General features: G+C 42.0%; 1 protein-coding gene across 5 annotated transcripts in view; it reads right to left on the reverse strand.

Annotated features, from left to right (window-relative positions):
• Positions 1-21,525, reverse strand: part of SH3KBP1 (SH3 domain containing kinase binding protein 1) — a 334,352-nt gene that overhangs the window by 250,219 nt on the left and 62,608 nt on the right. Inside the window, exon 1 of one of the 5 annotated variants that reach the window (XM_081277302.1) lies at positions 2,487-2,552. The exons of the other annotated variants lie outside the window; for them this stretch is intronic. Coding sequence (XP_081133428.1) covers positions 2,487-2,537 — 51 coding nt within the window. The 5' untranslated portion in view covers positions 2,538-2,552. Of the gene's footprint in view, positions 1-2,486; positions 2,553-21,525 lie in introns of those variants that run through there. 5 annotated transcript variants of the gene reach the window in all.

Below are 21,525 nucleotides of genomic sequence, written 5' to 3' on the forward strand. Positions count from 1 at the left end.
AAAATGATGCTTAAAACAGTTCAAGGGTAACTGGATAGCAGCCAGCAGCTTGCCAAGACAGGGAAACAGAGTCCTGGGGTCTGGAGTGCTCCCAAAGTGTCCAAGCAGTGATAGATGCAGACTGGGAATGAGGAGGGACTGGCTAGAAAGAAAGGACTATCAACAAATATTTGTTGAGCATCTACTCTGCATCTAGAACTGAGTTAGGGGTTGGAGATACAGTGAGAGTAACAGACAAGGCCCCTAACCCTCCCAGAGTGGCATTTCTAGTGCGGGAGATGGAGAGTCAATCCATGAGTCAACAAAATATTTACAGGCTGTGATAGGAGTATTCTGTAAGAAATGAGTATGGTGATGTGATGAGAAGGGAAAAAGGAAACATAACATGGAGGAAGTCCCTTTAGATAAGATGACCCAGGGGGGCTGCTCAGAATAACACATGACAGAAAAGAAAGAACCAGCCACAGCAAGCACCAAGGAAAAGGGCATTCCTGGCAGAAAGAAGTACCAGTGCCTGGCCCAAAGGCAGGAGGGGACAGAGTGAGGGCTGGAGAGGGCAGGAAGTCGCTTTGGTGGTAGGTAATGTCCAAGGAGGAAGGTGACGCTGATGAGGCTGAAAAGGCAGGCAGAAGCCAAACCATACCAGCCCAGCTGACTGTGGGAAAGGACTTGAATTTCAACAAAGAGCAACAGAGAACTGCTGAGGGTTGGCTCGCTGTGATACATTGCTTTGCTGCTGGAGAAGATAAAAGGAACTCTTAAATTATCATACACAGACCAAGTGTCCAGGTGATAGGATTTCTCCAAAATCAAAGATGAAAAATAGCACTGGCGGAGCTCTCTGATACTCAAGTATTGAGGAGGCATGGCAGCTAAAGGCAAACAACTTCAGCTTAAATATGAGATGGAATACCAGGAATTCAGTGGGGGAAAGGGATGGGAGAACTTGTGACTGGCAAGGGAATACTATTATTAGCAATTAACTCACAGTTAGAGAATATAAGGCACATAGTAAAGTTAATTAACAAGGCAGGTTCCAGAAAGTGCCCTGTGTGTGCCGCACGCACACGCACACACAAACACACACACACACACACACACACACACACACACACACACCCGTGGAAAGGCAACTGGGATTTGATCCATGTATCTGGCATTTGCCTAAATTCAAAAATGGGGTAACTGAAATGACCTGATGTGACGGCGCCCTGCATGTTACTTCTGAATCAGAAACAAGATCAACTGCTGAGCAGTTTGCATCAATGTTTATCTTTGCTTTTTTTTCCTCCCTCTCACAAGTTGAATATGGGTGTTCATAACTTGGAAACTCAATGCTGAATGGGAAATGGCTCTTCTGAATTATTACTCTCCCTCAAGAGCCCTGATTCAGGGCCCCAGGCCTCAGCATCTTTAACTCAAATATATCTGTCAGAAATAAGCATGACCCACTCATAACTTTTCCTCCCTTTTCAAATTTGGTGGGAGTATCATCTGGCCATAACTAAAAGAAGAACCTCGGGCTATGGGCTTAAGCAAGGCCAACTGGCCGACCCCAAGATCAAATCTGATACCAACCAAGAGAACTTGGCAGCCTCAGAGGCCATCATGAAACAAGCTGGATCGAATACCCTGGGTGGCTTCTCACAGAACCCAGGACACTGTTGAGGTTCCAGGACAGTGAACCATGGAAGGAGGAGTAGGGATGAGTCAGGCGCTTGAGTGCCAGGTGCTTTCACATTCATTTCTTCAAGTATATAGCAGCTTAGGCAAGGCTGTGATGGAGATTTTCAGATAGAAAAAGAAGACTTGGAGGGATTTTTGTTAGTGGTCCAAGGCTATACAGCTATCTGAGTAGGGATTTGAGCCTGACCTGATACTTTGATTGGCATCTAGCAACAATACAGCGTTCTTGACAGACCCCAAGCTGACTCCCTATCCCATCTCCCACCTCAGTCTTACCTCCTCCCCCATTATTTCTTCCCATCACAGGAAAGTTGGCTTCCACACCTGGCTTCACCCCAGACTCTCAAATCCACCAGCTGCCTCAGAAATGTTACCTGCTCCCAACCCCGATAGGGATCCCTGGCTGCCGAAATGGTCACCTGCCAAAAGTTTGGCTGAATAGAGCTGTCTGTGTGCAATGTCCCTGGGAGAAAACTCATCTGGCTGCAGATAGCAGATAGAGAAAGGAAGAGAACAAACCATATGACGGACTGCTCAAACTCTTGAGAAGTGCCCCTACCAAAAGGGACTCGACCAAAGAAGCCAGAGGGTGGCTTGGGAAAAGAAATTCCCTTTTGCCACAAGCAAGAAAACTAAGACCTGGGTTGAAGTGTAAAATGATGTCGGTCAGCATCTTGGAAGAACTGAACTAGGACCAAATTCCCCATCACACCTCCCTCCTGGCCTATAAGGGAGTCAGGCAATAGGGTACAAAAGATGTAGACATAACAATAATCAAAACAGATGTATGGCCTACTTACACTCTCAGACAAGTCTGCGGCACTCAGGGCTTTGGCTGCTGAAACCTCCATGCTGTGGAGTACGAAATGGTGATTTCTGGCTCACTGTCTGAACTCCGGGCAGAAGTGAGTTCTGCGCTCTCCGAGAACTGCAAGCCTCTCTGATTCACTTGGCAGCAGAATTATTCTAAGCATCCTGTCCCGTACCCAACCCGCCTGCCCCTCCCACTACACATTCACACTGGTGGGTTTTTTTTTTTTTTTTAATCCTTTGCCCTTGTGCCTGTCACAAATCAAGTGAAACTCATTTTTCAAAATTAATCCAATCTCTGGCACTTGAGAGAGTAGAACCTTTCTGACCAAAAAGGAGGAAGAGCCACTTAATTAGGAAGAAGTTATAATTAACATCAGAGAGAAGAGAGTTGGAGAACCGCAGAGTCTGCAGTAACAGCAAAATGGAGATTATTTGAGACAGCTGAGACACTCCACCCAGGCCTCCAGAAGGAGACAGGCACGGGAAACAAAGGGCATATGGTGTTTGCTTTCTTCAACATCCGTTCTCACCATTAAGAGCTGCAGCAGCAAACGCTCATTACTTACATGTGGACAAACCTCGCCCTGAAATAGACTCTGAAATATAGCTCATGAGCAAATAAATTACTTTGCAACAGAGGCCTACCTTGATTTTTTATTACATATAAAGCAGAATTTAATAAAGCCCTAATAACTGGCAGAATGTCTATTTGGCTCTGTGAAGCGTGAATTACACTTGAAAGAAAGTCAAATTTGTTAATTTCAAGTTCAGATCATAACTGGAATACTGACACATTCAAAGCAGAATTTTTTTTTTTCCAAAGAGAGATTCCCCAGGAAATAACTTAATAACTAGACACCAGTGATTTTCCACTATTTACTATTAATGTATTTCATTCAAATATTTCTATCCTAAAGCAAACAAGTTTTTCTAATGTGACTTTATTTCCTACATGTGTCAATGATAACACCACCCCCAAAAGACCCACACTATTAAACTGTACAAAGATAAACTTCAGCGTAACATCTGACCATTATGAGAAACTCCCGAATTGGTGAAATTTATATTGAGTTGGCTTTAAAAATGCTCATATACAACTGTTTTGGGGGGCTGGGGATGTGGCTCAAGCGGTAGTGCGCTCGCCTGGCATGCGTGTGGCCCGGGTTCGATCCTCAGCACCACATACAAACAAAGATGTTGTGTCCGCCGAAAACTAAAAAATAAATATTAAAAAATTCTCTCTCTCTCTCTCTCTCCCTCCCCCCCCTTAAAAAAAAAACTGTTTTTACTCTTAACACTGCTGAGATCACTGATCACGCCCACTACCACCCAGCCAGGATGAACTGGGACTGGGGTCTACCAGCCCATAGATAATAAGTTCAAAGCCAGAGGATCCCCTTGCTTGTGTTTGACATAAAAGGCCCCCAAATAAAGGGAAATGAGATTCACACGCTCCAATAACCTTCAGTGAACACTGTGGACTGCCTACCCAGCAGAGCCAGCTCCCTTCCTTCTTCTCTAGCAGAACCCACTATTGGTTACAGGTGCTCACCATTCCTTAGTGGAGCCCATTCCCAGCTCCAGAAGGGCAGCCTAACCAATTCTAAGCTAATAACTGGTTTTGGGTGGACAACAGGAACTAAGTTCAACCAATTAGCCTGTAGGAAAGGACTGCTCCTCCAGACAAGCTGTGAACAAGAACGAAAGGGTCCTACTGCCAATGGCTGTCATCCCACAACCATCTGACAACCAAGGGAAGACAGTCCTTGGGCGAAGTTACTGCCAGAAGGTCGCTGTGAAGGAGAAGGGACAAGAAAGGGGGTTTCTGATGTCACACTGAACGGCTCATCCCACTGTCCTACCTCTAGCCTCCCAATTATGTGAGAAAACAAACCTGTGTTTAAGACCATCCCAGACAGGTTTCTGTTATGTGCTGTCAAAAGTATGCTGACGGGGATGGGCTGAGCAACAGCTGGGGAGTCAAGAGGAAAAGTCTGTGATTTGGCAAAGAGACTCCTTAAAGTAAATAACAGACTCATGGAAAACATTCCCCTTCATGTTAAAGAAAAAGGAGAAATTATAAAGAAGAGTGGTTGCTTAGGGCTAGGCATGGAAGTGACTACAAATGGGTACAAGGTACCTTTTGAGGGTGATGGAAATGTTTGAGAATTAGATTGTCGTGATGGTCATACAACTCTGTGACTATACTAAGAACCAGTGAATGGGACACTTTGGGTGAATTTTATGGTAGATCTCATGAAACAGCTTTTAAAAAGCTGTGGGCAGGGGGCTGGGGCTGCAGCTCAGTGGCAAAGGTCTTGCCTAGCATGCATGAGGCACGGGGTTTGATCCTTAACACCACATAAAAATAAAAAAAAATAATAATAATAAAACAAAGGCATTCTGTCCATCTACAACTACCAAAAGATTTTTTTAAAAAAAGCTGTGGGGAAGCTGGACATGGTGGCACATGCCTATAATCCCAGCAGCTCAGGAGGCTGAGGCAGGAGGATCCCAAGCTCAAAGTCACTCTCAGCAACTTACTGAGGCCCTAAGCAACTTAGCAAGACCCTGTCTCAAAATTTAAAAAAAGTGGGGGGCTGGAGATATGGTTCAGTGTTTAAGCATCCCTGGGTTCAATCCTTGGTGCCCCCCCATCCCGCCCCAAAAAAAAAACAACACACACACACACACACACACACACACACACACAAAACAAAGCAGTGTGGATACAGATGTTCATTCAGGAGAGGTCACATGTTGGAGGAACTTTTCCTCCATGTCCATCTTATGTTACAACCCCCCCACACACACACACATACACACTTAAATACTTCCTCCAGTAGTTGTCCATTATCACCAGAGTTCCAGTTCCTTGGGAGAAGTTGCAAGATCTCTAACATCCTGGCTGGGCTTTGCCCCACTTCCCATTTTACTCCCTGGCAAGGCTGATTTCCAGATGTGCATCAAGTTTCTCCTGCCCCTCCAAGCCTCTGCTCACAATGCACTCAGTAGTAGCTCTTGCGTTCCATCCTCTTTACTGGATTAAATTTCTTCTCACCTGCCCTAGACTCTTAGGTCCCCTCCCTTTATGCACCCTTACCATACCAGATCCACAAAATAGTGGATAATACAGGATTCAAAAAGTATGTTTCCAGCTGTCCCTCCTCCAGGGTCCCCCCCCCAGACCTAAAAGAGCACTGAGACATAGTAGATGCTCCAGACATGCCCACTGGACCCCTCTGATCTTTCTCTTTCAGGGAAGGCACCCATTTTCCTGTGCATCACTTGTGTCATGGAGGTGGGAGGTGTAAAAGCCAGAGATAGGTTCCAGATGTCCTTGTTCTTGCTGCCCTGGGGACAGAGCATTCTCCCAGATCCCATAATGTGTAAACTGGACCCTAGCAGAGACTCCTCATGCTGCTCACACTTACAGCTTCTGCTTCTCAGCTTGGACCCTTCCAGGGCGGAAGTTCCTAGGAACAAAGCACAATGTGGCTCTCGCCATGTCTCAGAGAGGGAGAAGGAGTAGCCAGTATTTTCCCTCAGTGTGTTTTTTTCATCCTTACACAATGTAAAGAGATGGGGTAAGGAAAGGCACAGATGCAATCATGGGAAACACTTGGCTTAGAACAAGGTCACCACAGCTGGAGGGAGAAGCCAAACCTGGAAGATCAGGCCCCACCTGGTGTCTAGACCTCAGGAAAAGAGTAACAGTGAGGTTTAGGAAATCCTAAAGAGCCAATTGCAGGGGAGTCTCTGCTATCAAAAAAAGAAAAAAGTCTACTGTGAAAGGGACTACCCCACAGGGAACCTAGCTTCATCACAACAGATGCAGCCCCAGGGCCTCCTTTCCAGTTATCCTGACCCTCCACACACCACTAGAACGAAATCCCAAACGTGGGAGCAAAGAAAGAGCTGAAATGACACTTTCCTCGCAAGCATCATTCCAACTCCTACCTCATAATCATGACTTTTCCATATTCGGGCCCCAGCTTCTCTGGACGTGCTCCGTGAGCCTTCTCAGACATTATCTAATGCTAGGCAGGCCAGCAAGCTAACCATTAAGTACTTTTTCTCCACGCTCCCAGATTTAAGCTAGTTTGGACACAATCACAGAAACTCCACAATTCCCCTCCAAGGAGGGTGGCTGGTGAGGTTTCTCAGAGAGTATAGGTCAAAAAAGAAGCTCCTAAAATGTCAGAAAGTTTGTTTTTAAACATCTTAATATGATTTCTACTGGGAAGTTCGCAAAAGCTATCATTACTCCCCCAATAAACAAAGCAGGCAGCTTGATTTCTAAATCACTTCAGTTGCTTTTTATTTTTTCCCAAACACCTAAGAGACTTACTCCCAGAGTCTCTAATTCAATGGATCTGGTGTGGCCCTGGGAATTGTTTAAACCCCTCCTGGAGATTCCAGTGATCCGCATAGCCTGAGGTGGAGGGTGGCATTTGGAACATCAGAGATCCTTGCTACTAAAAGTAGCACCCCCTAGGAGCTTCTTAGAATGGCAGGCAGCTTCCCTGTACTCAGCCACTGCCAGCACAGCCCTCCCTCCACTCCATCCCAATCTGCATCCTGAGGAGGGGCCATTACAGTTTGGGAAGTGTGGTCCACAACCACCATCTGGCTTCAGAATCTAGGTTCTTTGTTCCTACTTCACAATTGGGAGGGTACCATCAAAAGGCACACTGTGAAATGTTTTCTGAGGCTTTTGTTTTTTTTTTCTTTAATTTCTGTTTTGTTTTTTTTTGTTCCAGGTACTGGGGTGGAACCCAGGGCCTCAAACATGCTAGGCAAGGGCTCTACCACTGAGCTCCACTCTCAGCACCCTGGATCTTATCCATGAAAAAAAAGCACCATCCTGCTCCCTAGTTTCCCGCCCTCCCAGAAAATATGACTTGTCAGGTTAAATGTAAAGGGAGTCAAAAAGTAGACATGGCCTGTTTTTTAAATTAAAGCAATACATTTTTCCATTTGTGCTGGCAGCATCGACCCTTGGATTCCTGCGCATGTTTCAAGTCATCAGTCACATTCAAGTCCTAGAGAGTCAAAGCAGCAGAACCTGCACATTTTTTTTTTTAATCTTTATTTTTTAGTTTTCGGCGGGCACAACAACATCTTTGTTTGTATGTGGTGCTGAGAATCGAACCCGGGCCGCACGCATGCCAGGCGAGCGCGCTACCACTTGAGCCACATCCCCAGCCCGATTTTTTTAGTATTAAGGAGCTTTACGTGGAACCAAGGCATGCCAGGATAAATACTTCTTGGAACTAATGAGAACCACTAATTGCATCCATTCGTAAAAATCAATATACTCGAAGAAACTTTTTAAAAATTCATATGCTTATTTGCCTTCTTCAAATAACATCATAAGGTATTCACAGGAAGTCGTGGTTTCAATTGAGACGTGGCTGCATATTGAAAAAAAAAAGAAAAGAAAAACTCACAGAATCCTATCAGGGAGCTCAGCCAAGATTCCCAGCAGGGTCTCAGAACCTGGCAGATTTGGCCCCCCTCCTGCTAATTAATTACCATCTGGTTTGGGTTTTTTTTAACATAGCCCAGGCCACCCAGACAATGCTGTACCATAGTACAATTAGGGGTGAGAGAGCACAGACTGTGGAGTTAAACCACCCACAGGCTCAAATCCAGTTCTGGCATTGACAATCTGTGTTCATCTGAGCAAGTAACTTAACTTCTCTGGTCCATGGGGAGCACTATATAAAGGTTCACTGTTTTTCTTTCTAGTATATAATTCCTTGAATGGTATAGATAACAGAGCTCTGCACACAATGGTGCTCAATTATTACTGCTGATTAGTGAACACTCCACCCAGATTGCATCTTCTTTAGCCTTTGGTGTATCAAGAAAAGTATTTGGAAATTTTTTTTCTACTCTTTTTGATGGTGCTGGGGAACAAAGCCAGGGCCTCACACATGCTAAGCATGCACTCTATCAGTGAGCTACATCCTGGCCTATAATCATCCTTTCCATCCAATGGAATAGTCTCCCTCTCCAATGATGTCCTTAATATGGTTATTTATATTATGCCTCATTTCTTCTTTCTTTTTTTTTTTTCTTAGTGCCAGGGATTGAACTCAAGGGCACTCAACCACTGAGCCCACATCCCCAGCCCTATTTTGTTTTTTATTTAGAGACAGGGTCTCACTGAGTTGCTTAGGGCCTCATTGTTGCTGAGGCTGGCTTTGAACTCACGATCCTCCTGCCTCAGCCTCCCAAGTCACTGGGATTACAGGTATAAACCACTGTACCCAGCCTCATTTCTTCTCAAAGCATAAGCATTAAAACTATATAAAAAAAAAAAGAATGAAAAACATTTGAGTGGGTTCAAAATACAGTCTACTAAACAGTAGACCAGTACCAATTACTTAACAGTTACTGAGATCACAAAAACTGATTTCCAGAATGTTCTGAGTAGGGAAGTGCCAGACAACATTACTATCACAGCAATCATATTATATAGTAACATTCATAGTAGGAAGACAGCAAAGGGAATTGGGATGTTGCAACTATTTAAACTACCCATTTTCGAATGGAACCACCATTTGACCCTGCTATTGCCCTTCTCAGACTATTCCCTGAAGACCTTAAAAGAGCATGCTACAGGGATACTGCCACATTGATGTTCATAGCAGCACAATTCACAATAGCTAGACTGTGGAACCAACCCAGATGCCCTTCAATAGATGAATGGATTAAAAAATGTGGCATCTATACACAATGGAGTACTATGCAGCAATAAAAAATGACAAAATCATAGAATTTGCAGGGAAATGGATGGCACTAGAGCAGATTATGCTTAGTGAAGCTAGCCAATCCCTAAAAAACAAATACCAAATGTCTTCTTTGATATAATGAGAGCAACTATGAACAGAGCAGGGAGGAAGAGCAGGAAGAAAAGAGTAACATTAAACAGAGACATGAGATGGGAGGGAAAGGGAGAGAAAAGGGGAATTGCATGGAAATGAAGGGAGACCCTCATTGCTATACAAAATTACATATAAGAGGTTGTGAGGGGAATGGGAAAATAAACAAGGAGAGAAATGAATTACAGTAGATGGGGTAGAGAGAGAAGATGGGAGGGGAGGGGAGGGGGGATAGTAGGGGATAGGAAAGGTAGCAGAATACAACAATTACTAATAGGGCATTATGTAAAATTGTGGACGTGTAACCGACGTGATTCTGCAATCTGCATTTGGGGTAAAATTGGGGGTTCATAACCCACTTCAATCTAATGTATGAAATATGATATGTCAAGAGCTTTGTAATGTTGTGAACAACCAATAAAAAAAAATACAGACTCAGAATAATTGACAGTGTCAAAAGTTGTATACATGTAATCATTAAAAATTCCTAACATTCAAAAAAAAAAAAAAACTACCCATTTTCACCTCATGACAAATGAACAAGTGCTAAATCACTCAACGTGTATTTATTAAATCTATTTCCCTAGGCAGTTTCACCAGCCAATGCTTTAACATAAGCTGAGTTACCATAAGAATTTAACAACGACATTTAGTTTCCAGTTTTCTTCCTAAGATCTACGTGGAGGTCTTATTTTCCATCTTCTTTGTTACCAAGGCCTTCCAGTTAATTCTCACAGAGCAATCATGAGAAGTCAGGCTGCCAGCATTCAAATACAAGAATTGACCTATAATAGATTTGCAATCTCCATTAAGTCAGGTAACCTCTTTGGGTTTCAGTTTTCCCATCTGAAATACAGGAATAAAAGCACAGAGTAGTAGTTGAGTTAATGTACATTCTTTACAATCGGAGAGAGAGGCAATGCAATTTTACTGGATAAATGAAGAATCTTCTCATAATTGCAAATTCACGTCTTTTTACCTCCTGCCAGGTCCTGAAGTGGTCACAAATTAGGTATAATAGATTCTCCTTGCCTACCAAAATGGGAGGAGAGAGGGGTAATGCCTCCATGTATTTAAAGAAAGAAAATGATGTAAGCAGGAGAAAACCCACCCACCACTTCCTCTCTGTTAGCCATGACAAAGACACAGTGGCAAGGTTGCTGTCATCAGCAATGTGCACCTAGCACTTGTACCTTCCAAAGCACTAATATTATACTGAGGGGATCCAACCTTGTTCATACCTCAGGACCTTTGCACTTGCTGTTTTCTACTTGGATGGCTCTTAATAATGGTAGGACCCTCTTCATCATTCACATGTTAGCTCTAACGTCACCTCCCCTGATTGATGTTTAGCTGATGACTCCAGCTCAAACAGCCTACACACCCTACCAGCCACTCTATGCTTTTCCCCTACTGTATTTCTCCATTGCAGGTTTCACTGTCTATAATTACCTTTTCACTCATCTATGGTTATGATTCTCTGTCTTCTGTTAGAGGTTTAGCTCTCTCAGATTTCAGACCTTGTTAATCCCATTCCAAAAATGGCACCTAAAATGGCACCTGGTACCTAAAGGGTACAGTGGACAGAGCTAGGTTATATGTGTGTGTATGGTTTGATAGATTCAACAGCTATATTTGCAGCTAGTCCCAATGACTGTTTTGTGTCCTCAGACTGCTTTTACTTGCCTTTTCGCATGCCTTGTAATCCTTGGTTGAAAGTTGGATATTTTCTATAGGGTAGTACCTACCGAGGCAAATGCACCTTCAGCACAGGGTTGTGTTGAGGCTTATTGTTCCTATGGATATCAGAAACTTCAAATTCCTCTAGTGATTCTTTTTGTCCCCTCTGGGCTTTCCCTTTGTACTGTTCCCCAGAACAAGCCTGTCTCTCTGCTACAATTTACCGTTGTTACTCCTGGAGGCTTGTTGGAATGCTTTAGGTAGGGGTTGGTGGGGGTAATTCTCGAATATTCTAAGCCTCAGTCTCAAGAGTGTGCAACAGGCCTATGTCTTGGGGACTGTAGCCTTCACAAGTGTTTCTGCCTCCCCTCCAGGTCTAGAGTTGTTGTGCGTCGTCCCCTACCCGCCACCCCACAGCTGCTGCTTGAGGCCCCGCTCCCTGCAGACTATCTTTTAAGTGAGATGGCGTGGTAGGATGGGGGTAGGTGAGTTGCCTTCACCCAGCTGCAGTGACATTTCACCACAGCCTTCACACCATGTCCTTGCCAGGTAAAATAAGCCTTTTGCTCCTCAAAGGACAGGGTCTAAGTGGATTTCTTAGCAGTTCCTGAGCCAGTATCATGAGCTTTCTCTCCAGTCCTCCCTATGAAAGTCAGGTGGGGTTCCTGGAGGAAAAATCTACAAAGGCGTACACTCCCACCCCCCAACTGCTGCCCCCAGGAGCTTCACACTCTCAAGCCAGCCCACACTCACCCCCCAGCAATTTATCACCTTCCTACCTACTTCTATGGCATCTGGTGACTTTTGCCCCTGTAAGCAAATGCTCAGATCCTGTCTTGTGTCTCAGAAGGAACCTATCTCCCTCCAGATTTTGCAATGGCTGTTCACTCTGCAAACTCCTTTCTCTGTTAATTTCCAGTCTGCCCAGATTTTTTCTTGGAAGCGTGGGAGGTACATGTTTGCAGCCCTCTACATCTCTGAGTTGAAAGCAGAAGTCGACTTATTTATTTTTAAAGGATCAGAAGTATGACAAAATGGTAACATTTGATAAAACTAGGTGGTGGGTTGCTAGATGTGGGTTATAGTCTCATACTCTTCTATATTTTAATAGTCCAGTAACATTTCATATTATAAAATCAAGGTGTAGGTGGCCACAGTGGAAAAGAGTACTATAATATAAATAGACTGAACTATGTATATAACACTTGGATCTTGTTCAATAACTTACAGAGATCACCTGGATTTTCAAAAACAGCCAGCATTTTGGCAATACTTCAGAAACCATTCTGCAAAAACACAAATTGTCCCAATACGCCACTAAATTTCAGTTGTCAAAGAAGCAAAAGAAGAAATTAAAATTGAAAGATTAATGGCCTAAAGGAAAACAAATTTATTTTAAAACCATATATGTTTATAAATCAATACATATAAAATATTATGCTGTTCTTTCTTTCGGGGGGGGGTATCGGGGATTGAACTCAGGGGCACTCAACCACTGAGCTGCATCCTCAGCCCTATTTTGTATTTTACTTAGAGATAGGGTCTCACTGAGTTGCTTAGTGCCTCGCCATTGCTAAGGCTGGCTTTGAACTATCGATCCTTCTGCCTCAGCCTCCTGAGCAGCTGAGATTACAGGCCCACACCACCCTGCCCAGCCTATGCTGTTCTTTAAACTGATATCCAACCATCATTATCAGTATTCATGGAAATTGAAAGTTATAAATGCATGTGCTCTGTAAGATACACCCCAGGTGAAACTGCAATCAGGGCCACCATTTAGACAGCTAGATAACAGACTTCACCCTGCAGAAGAACCATGAATTGTCAACTGTGCCAGATCCCAGACAGCAATAGATTATGCAACTCCTAGTAGCCAGACGTCTTAAACCTTTGGATTGCTACTCCTCTTACCCACATTCCTGATTTAATATAATCAGTAATCATATGTAAATGAAAGCAACACCAGCTTGTAAGATCTACCTCATGGAAAGAACTTCCCTTTTTACTTAAATAATTCACTAATTTAGTAACCAAATAAACTGTATGCTATTAAAGAGTGAACCAAACTGGGCATAGTGGTACACACCTGTAATCCCAGCCACTTGGGAGGCTGAGGCAGGAGGATCACAAGTTCAAAGCCAGCCTCAGCAAAAGCGAGGCACTAAGCAAATCAGTGAGACCTGTCTCTAAATAAAATACAAAATAGGGCTAGGCATATGTGGCTCAGGGTTGAGTGCTCCTGAGTTCAATTCCTAGTACCCCTCCCTGGCAAAAAAATGAATCATTAAATAACTACAAATTCTGGATTCATCTGAAGGACTGTATGTTAAATTCAGTTAAATCAGATGAATATTTAGCATGCTTCTTTTAGGTCCATAAGACCATTCTAGCCACTCTGGAAAGAAATGGGTCCATGTGAATCACCTACTCATCTCTGGCAGCATGACAGACAAGCAAGAGGCTACAGGGCTGAGAGAAACCTGAGTGACGATGAAGTCCAAGAAGTGCAAGGGCCAAGAATGCCCCCAGAGTAGGCTTCATTACACAGAGAGTAACTTTTAATTATTTTATGCTTTAATATTCACTTGTACATTCCTAACTAAAAGGGAAAAAAGGACATAGTTTTTAGTAAAGTGAATCCTCTTTTGGCTTTCATTATAATGGATAAAGACAGGCCTAAGTTTGACTGTAATGAGTCTAAAATGAGCTGAATGTACCAATCATGAATCTGTGGCTTTCATTATCCTGTGTGGCTCTGTGAGATGCACCCCAGGTGGAACTGCAATCAGGGTCACCATTTAGACAGCTAGATAATACACTTCACCCTGACAGAGAACCATGGCTTGTCAACTGGGCCATGTTGTTACAAGGGCTGTTTACAAATCAGCTACATCTCTGCATTGCAACAGGCCCGAAATTAGATTTTATATCTAGCTTGAGGGCTGGGGACTGTGTTCAGCTTAAAGTTGGCAGCACCCTAGACTTGATTGTCACCTTAAAATATCTGTTAATGGAACCCATTCAAGTTTTAAAATAAAAGGATGAGTTAAATTGAATAAAAAAAAAAAAAACATCAGAGGCTAAAAAAGGAGAAAGGTATGTGGATTTTTAACCACTACTGACAGCAGAAGCTCACACTATAATTGCCTGGATTATATGCACCAAAGAGATAAGCTGTCATGCGACCTTTTGAACCAAGTAACAGAGCAGTCCCTGGAAGAAATATCAATAAGCACAAAAAATGAACTTTCAACATTTAAAATCACACAAGCCTGACATGCTCCATATAGAAATTTGTTTCAAAGTTCACATTATGTGCCACTAGAGCCTAATGTTGTAATCACCCATTTAATACACAATAGCTGGAACTTTTTTAATATGGCAGATTTATTTTTTAATGTAAGTATTTTTAGTTGTAGGTGAACACAATACCTTTATTTTAGTTTTTTTTTTTTTTTTTAATGTGGTGCTGAGGATCGAACCCAGTGCCTCACACATGCTAGGCAAGCATTCTACCACTGAGCCACAACCCCAGCCCTGGCATATGTATTTTTAATAAGTAGGTTGGCAATTATTCCAATTTCAAGATTGGGGGAATTGGAGGCGTAGCTCAGTGATAAAATGCTTGCTTAGCACGTACAGGGTCCTAAACTCAATCCTAGCACTGAAAAATAAACAAATTAATTAACTTCTTTTTTAAGCTGGACACAGTGGCACACACCTATAATCCCAGCAACTCAGAAGGCTAAAACAGGAGGATCAAAAATTCGGGGCCAGCCTCAGCAACTTCATAACACCCTGTTTCAAAAATTTTAAAAACCTGGGCATGTAGTTCAGTGGCAGTGGTAGAGTGCCCCTGAGTTCAATCCCCAGTACCGGAAAGAGAAGAAAAAAAAAAAAAAGATCAGGGGTAGGGAGGCGGGTGAGGTGGGCAGGAAGAGGATAGGGGCATAGCTCAATGGTAGAGAGCTTTCTCAGCATGCACACAGCCTTGTGTTCCATCCCCAGTACTGCAAAAACAAAACAAAAAAAAGGCTTAACAACAACAACAACAAAGATTAGGTTGGAAAAAAAAAGTTGTGCACACAATCATGATTGGCAGCTGAGAGAAACAGTTGAGGACTGAATTGTACATATAAGCCAGGCTGTTGGACAGCAATTAGAATGATAGCAATAAACCAGATTCCCGTCCTAGTATGCCCACGAAGCTCCTAATATTACAGCATGACTACAAGTTTAGCAGCTACTAATGTTTATGGTTTCAAACAACTATAACGTATCTTTTGCCCATAATCTGTCCACATTGGTTTTGAATGTTATTTCTTTACTATGAATCATATCTGATCAGAGAGCAAACCCCACCATGCTGCAGACAGTGAAATACTGTCCAAACATGTACATTCTTGCTAAGAATATGCTTACATTTTAACACTTCATCAATCCCAACTATATTTGGTATAAACATACCTTTAAGTGTACATCTAGTACATATTTTAAATATAATTTTAATTTATTTTTTCTTCCATAATATATAAAAAGAGTCCCTCTTTGATTTCCACCTAGCTGATACTAATGATTTGCACTCTCCTTCTCAGGTCTTGACCATGGCCTTGTTTTATAGCTAGAAAAGTATTTCCCAAGAGTTGCAGTGCAGCTGCCAGTGGTTCAGCTGATTTCAGCACAATCACAACTGGAATCAGATCAGCCCCACAGCCTTCATTGGTGACCAGTGAGCTGGGTGGCCTTCTTGGAAGAAAATCTTGGTGTTAAGAGGACATAGTCGCCAGGGTGACTATGGGTGACTGAGGGTGACTGAGCACAACTCTGGAGCTTTGAGAAAATCAGGGTTCACACGGTTGCTCAGGCTCTCCATATGGGACCACCTGCCTCCAGAAACCCAGGGCAGGATGTGGTTTGGCTCGGACAACTTCTCGGCTTACAAACTCAGGCAAGCCCATTTTGTTTTGCACCCAGGCTCCCAAACACATAGCATCTCTTTGTGAGAAAAACCTGGTGGTCCCAGAGAAAGTATGTAAATAAATGGAACATTTATTCCTTCTTGACAAGCAAAATAGGCAGCTAAGAATGAAAACAAGCTGACTTCATGCACCTCTTTCCACAAATAATTAAGATGGTGCACACGCTCGTGTGCCTGTATGTGTGATGCTACAGTATGTTGTGACTATACATTAAACAGACATTTACATTTTTAGCTTAGCTCTCTTTGCATTTCCCTTAGGATTTTTATCCCATCTTTCTAACACAAACATGATGAAATATATCCCAGAGACTTGGGTGGGTGTGGGGGGACATTATTTCAAATCACCTTGTGATTTAAGAAACTAAAGTGAAACCAAATGTCTCCTAAGCAACCCTAGAGGCATCCTGCCCAGAAGGCCCTGCAAGGATGAACTTGCACCTTTGGCATAGGCCTTGGCTTTCTTTCTAGCTGAGGCCTGCCCTTCCCAGGCAGCAGGGGTGTTAGGTTCTGGCCACTTCTGCCCGTTCTTTTTCCAGCTTTATTGAGGTGTGATTGACAGATAAAACTGTATTTACATAAGGTGTACAGTGTTATGGTTTAATATACATTGTGAAATATTTACTACCATCAAGCTAATTAACATATCCACCACCTCATAAAGGTGTGTGTGTGTGTGTGTGTGTGTTGGGGATTGACTCCCACAGCTCTCTACCACTGAGTTAGATCCCCAGCCTTTTTCATTTTTTATTTTATGGCAAGGTCACCCTAAGTTGCTGAGGCTGGCCTCGAACTTGCCATCCTCATGCTTCAGTCTCCTGAGCAGATGGGGTTAAGAGTGTACCACCACATCCAGCCAAAGTTTTCTTCTTTGTTGCACAAACACTTGAGTCTATGAAGCAAATTTCAAATACTATACAATACATTATTATTAACCAGAGTTCTCATGCTGTGTATGAGGTCCCCAGAACTTACTCATCTTATCTTGTACCCTTTGATCAATACCTCCCCTTTTCTTCTACAGGGCAATATATGCTCAGTAGCTCCTTGGTGAGCTGGCTGGGGACTGATGGGTAATGCAGACTGAGGCTCTGCCTGCCTCTCATTATCCCCCCCCAAAAAATCCTTCTGTATTCCTAATTCCATCGCAGCTTCTCCATCTAAGAGTACCCAAACACCAGGAGATTTTACAGCATCTCAGTGTGGCTTAATATTTATATTAGTAGCTAATATTTGTTGACCAATTCATATACTCCAAATATCATTCTAAGTTGCTCTACATATAGGATCGACATCATGGAGTGACAGGTAAGAAAAGCAGCCATCCTAGCCTTGCTAGGTGCCTGCTAATAGCCAAGTGCTATGCAAATTTCTTTCTTTTATTTTTTTATTTTTTGGTACCAGGGATTGAACCCAGGGGGGGCTTAACCACTGAGTCACATCTCCAGTCAGCCCTTTTATTTTTTTATATTTTAATTTTGAGACAGGTTCTTGCCAAATTGCTTAGGGCCTTGCTAAGTTGCTGAGTCTTGCCTTGAACTCGTCATCCTCCTGCTTCAGCCTCCCAAGCCACTGGGATTACAGATGTGCACCACCATGCCTGGCTGCTGTGCAAATTTCTATCTCTAGCCTGTACCAGGCCCCTGAACTCCTGACCCACATCCTCAACCCACATTCCAGAGTTTGGCGCACACACACACACACACACACATTAAAAAAAAAAAAAAACTGAGAGGTGTCCTTCCCTCCTCCCTCTCTTGCCACACATCCAGTCTTAGCAGCAAATCCTTTTGGCTTTACTTTCAGAAATATCCAGAATCTGACCACTTCTCACTGTTCCCACTGCCATTTCCTGGTTTCCCTAGATTCCTGCAAATGGCCTTCAAAATGTTCTTCCTGCTTCCACCCTTACCCCTTGCAATCTGTTTTCAACATAGCAGCCTGAGGGAACCTGTTAAAACATCCCTGTCACATCACTCCTCTGCTGGAACTGCCCTAATTACTTCTCATCTCACTCAGTCACAACTCTCACCCTATCTGAAACCCTGTGACTTCTAAACCCATCTGCTGCCGCTCACCCCTGGATATCCCCCCTCTAGTGGGGCACTGGTCTCTGTTGTACCTTCAACATACCAGAGACTCTTTCCTCTGGGTCTTTGCACATGCTCTCTTCTCTGCCTGAAAGGTTCTCTCCCTCACTTCAAGTTTTAAGTCACTGTTTAGTGAGGTCTTTCCTGACTTCCCTGCTCCTAATAGGACAGTAGGTAATGCCTCCGTGGACCTGCTCAGTGCAGGGAAGGGGACCTCCCTAAATCCAGTTGCAACCATCACAGCATAATAACAGAATGTGACCATCCTAAGAGATAACTGCAATATGCATCACCCATGACAGGCTGGAGAAGTGTAGTGTACAGGAAAATGGTGAGTTTTTTTTTTTTCCTTTTTATTTAATGGAAAACAATAAGGACAAGAGTTAAGAATCTTAAAAGAGGGGCTGGGGATGTGGCTCAATCGGTAGCACGCTCGCCTGGCATGCGTGTGGCCCGGGTTCAATCCTCAGCACCACATACAAAAAAAAAAAAAGATGTTGTGTCTGCCGAAAACTAATAAAATTTTCTCTCTCTTAAAAAAAAAAAAAAAAAGAATCTTAAAAGATACTAATGGTGGAACTCATAACCAGATACTGATGGGTCTTGGAAGCAACCTATGCATTAGGATTTTCAATTTTTATTTCATTTTGTTTTTCTTTAGTTGCGGGTGGGCCTTTATTTTATTGATTTATATGCAGTGCTGAAAACAAAAACTAGTACCTCACACATGCTAGGCAATCACTCTACACTGAGCCACAACCCCAGCCCCTCCTTGAGTTTTTTGAGATGTACAGTACATTATTATTATCTATAGTCACCTTGCTATGCAAGAGCACCAGAATGTCTTGCTTCTAACTCTAACCTTGTCCCCATGATCAACCTTTCCCATTCCTTACTACTTCTCTCCCCAACTTTGGGAACCACCAATTATTCTATTCTCAACTTCTAGGAGATTAAGTTGTTTAGATTCCACATTTAAATGAGATCATGACGTACTACCTGGTTTATTTTACTTAATGCAATGATCTTCAGTTCCATCCATGTTGCAGATGAGTGTTGAGAATTTTTAAAGCTTCTTGGGTGATATTCATATGTAGTCAAGGTTGAGATCCACTGGCATTTTAAAAAGACATATATACCCATAGGAACTTACAAAAATAGCATATAGTGTCTCATGAACCCTTCCCCCAGCTTCCCCCAGGGATGATCTGCTATAACTACAGTACAATATCAAAAACAAAGAAGTTGGACTGGGGCTGTGGCTCAGTGGTAGAGAGCTCACCTACCATGCATGAGGCACTGGGTTCAATCCTCATCACCACATAAAAATAAAATAAAAGACACTGTGTCCACCTATAACTAAAAAAATATTTAAAAAAGAAATTGACATCAGTACAATACTGTTGATTACACTACAGACCTAATTCAGTTTTCATCAGTCTTTCCTGCACTGATTTGTGTATATATATAAAACTCAATATGCAATTTGATCCAATGTGCACATTTGTACAACCACCATTGCATCAACATACAGAACTGTTCCATCTCCACAAAACAGCCCCTCGTGCTACCCTTTTATGGTCATACCAGTCCCTTCCACTGTCCTGTGACAACCAGTAATCACTTTCCCAATGCCTTAGTCTTGTTATTTTGAGAGCATAATATAGAGGGAATCATACAATATGTAACATTCGAAATGAGCTTTATCCACAAAGCATGATGCCCTTGAGATCCACCCAAGTTTTTGTGTATATCAATGGTTGATTCCTTTTACTGTTGAGTAGTATTCCATGATATGGATGGACAAGAATTTGTTTAACCATTTATCTACTGAAGGTCATTCAGTTTGTTTCCAGAAATCCTTGCCTTGTTCCCATTCTCAAGTATAAAAGCATTTGGTTTTTCACTATTCAGTGTGGTGTTAAGTATATGTCATTTGTAGATGCTCTTTATTAAGTTGGGGAAGGTTCCCTCAAATCTTAGTTTGCAAAGAGTTTTTATCACAAATGGGTATTAACTTTTGTCAATTTTTTTCTGTATCTATTAATATGACTATGCAATTCCATTTTTTTTCTCCCAGAACTTGTTGATATGGTAGATTACAGTGACTGATTTTTAATTTTTTTTAGTTGTAGATTGACACAATACCTTTATTTATTTTTTAATTTTTATGTGGTGCTAGGGATCGAACCCAGTGCTTCATGCCTGCTAGGCAAGAACTCTACCACTGAGCCACAACCCCAGCCCACAGTGACTGATTTTTCAAACACTGAAACAGTCTTGCATACATTTGGTCACAGTACAGTATTAATTTTATATGTTGCTAGATTTGTTTGGGTAATACTTTTTTGAGGGGTTTTTGTACCTATGTTCTCGAGGGACATTGGCCTATAGTTTTCTTTTTGGACTGTCTGTTGTTTTGATATCAAGCCTAGACTGTCTTCATATAATAAATTTGGGGGGTTATTCCCTCTTATTCTATTCATACTACGTAGAATTAATATTAATTCTTCTTTAAACATCTGGTAGAAATTTCCAGTGAAACCTTCTGAACCTAAAACTTTCCTGTTGTGAACTTTTCAATTTTGAATTCAGTTTCTGTAGTAGTCATTGTACTATTATCTATTTCATCTTGGATAAGTTTTGGTAGTTTATTATTTTTGAGGAATCGACCCATTTTATCTAAATTGTCAAATATACACGCATATAATTATTTGTATTATTCTCTTATTATCCTTTTAATAGCTACAGGATCTGTGGTGATATCACCTGTTTCATTCCTGATATTATAATCTGAATCTTCTTTTTTATCTTCATCAGTCTTCTTAAAGGCTTATCCATCTTATTGATCTTTTTGAAGAACCAGCATTTTCACTGTTGTTTTTCTCTTTTCAACTTCAATAATGATTGCTCTGCTCTTAACATCATTACTTCCATTTTTCTGCTTGTTTTGGATTTTTTTTTTTTTGCTTTCATTTTTCTAGTTTCTCGAAGTATGAGCTTAGATTATTGATTCAAGATCATTCCTCCGTTGTGAGGTCTACCTCGACCATAAAGCATGATTTTTTTAAAGTAATGAGGAGACAGATGGCCTATTATATATACCCCTATTTTTACCTATGCATTGTTGTTTACATTTCCTTTACATTTCCTTTGTGTTTAGAGAATTTTTATTTTTTAGCCATTACTTAAGAGTAGATCTACCACTGGTAAATTCTCTTAGTTTTTCTCCATTTGAGAATATTTTTATTTTATCTTCATTCCTGAACAATTTGGAGTAAACCATTCTTTTCTTTCAAAACTTGAAAATGTTTTTTTGTACTTCCTTCTGGGCTCTATGATTTCATATGAGAAATCTACTATCATTTGAAATCATTCTTCCCCT

Source organism: Spermophilus citellus, assembly GCF_964194105.1.
Source record: "Spermophilus citellus genome assembly, chromosome: X".
Classification (NCBI taxonomy): Eukaryota; Metazoa; Chordata; class Mammalia; order Rodentia; family Sciuridae; genus Spermophilus; species Spermophilus citellus.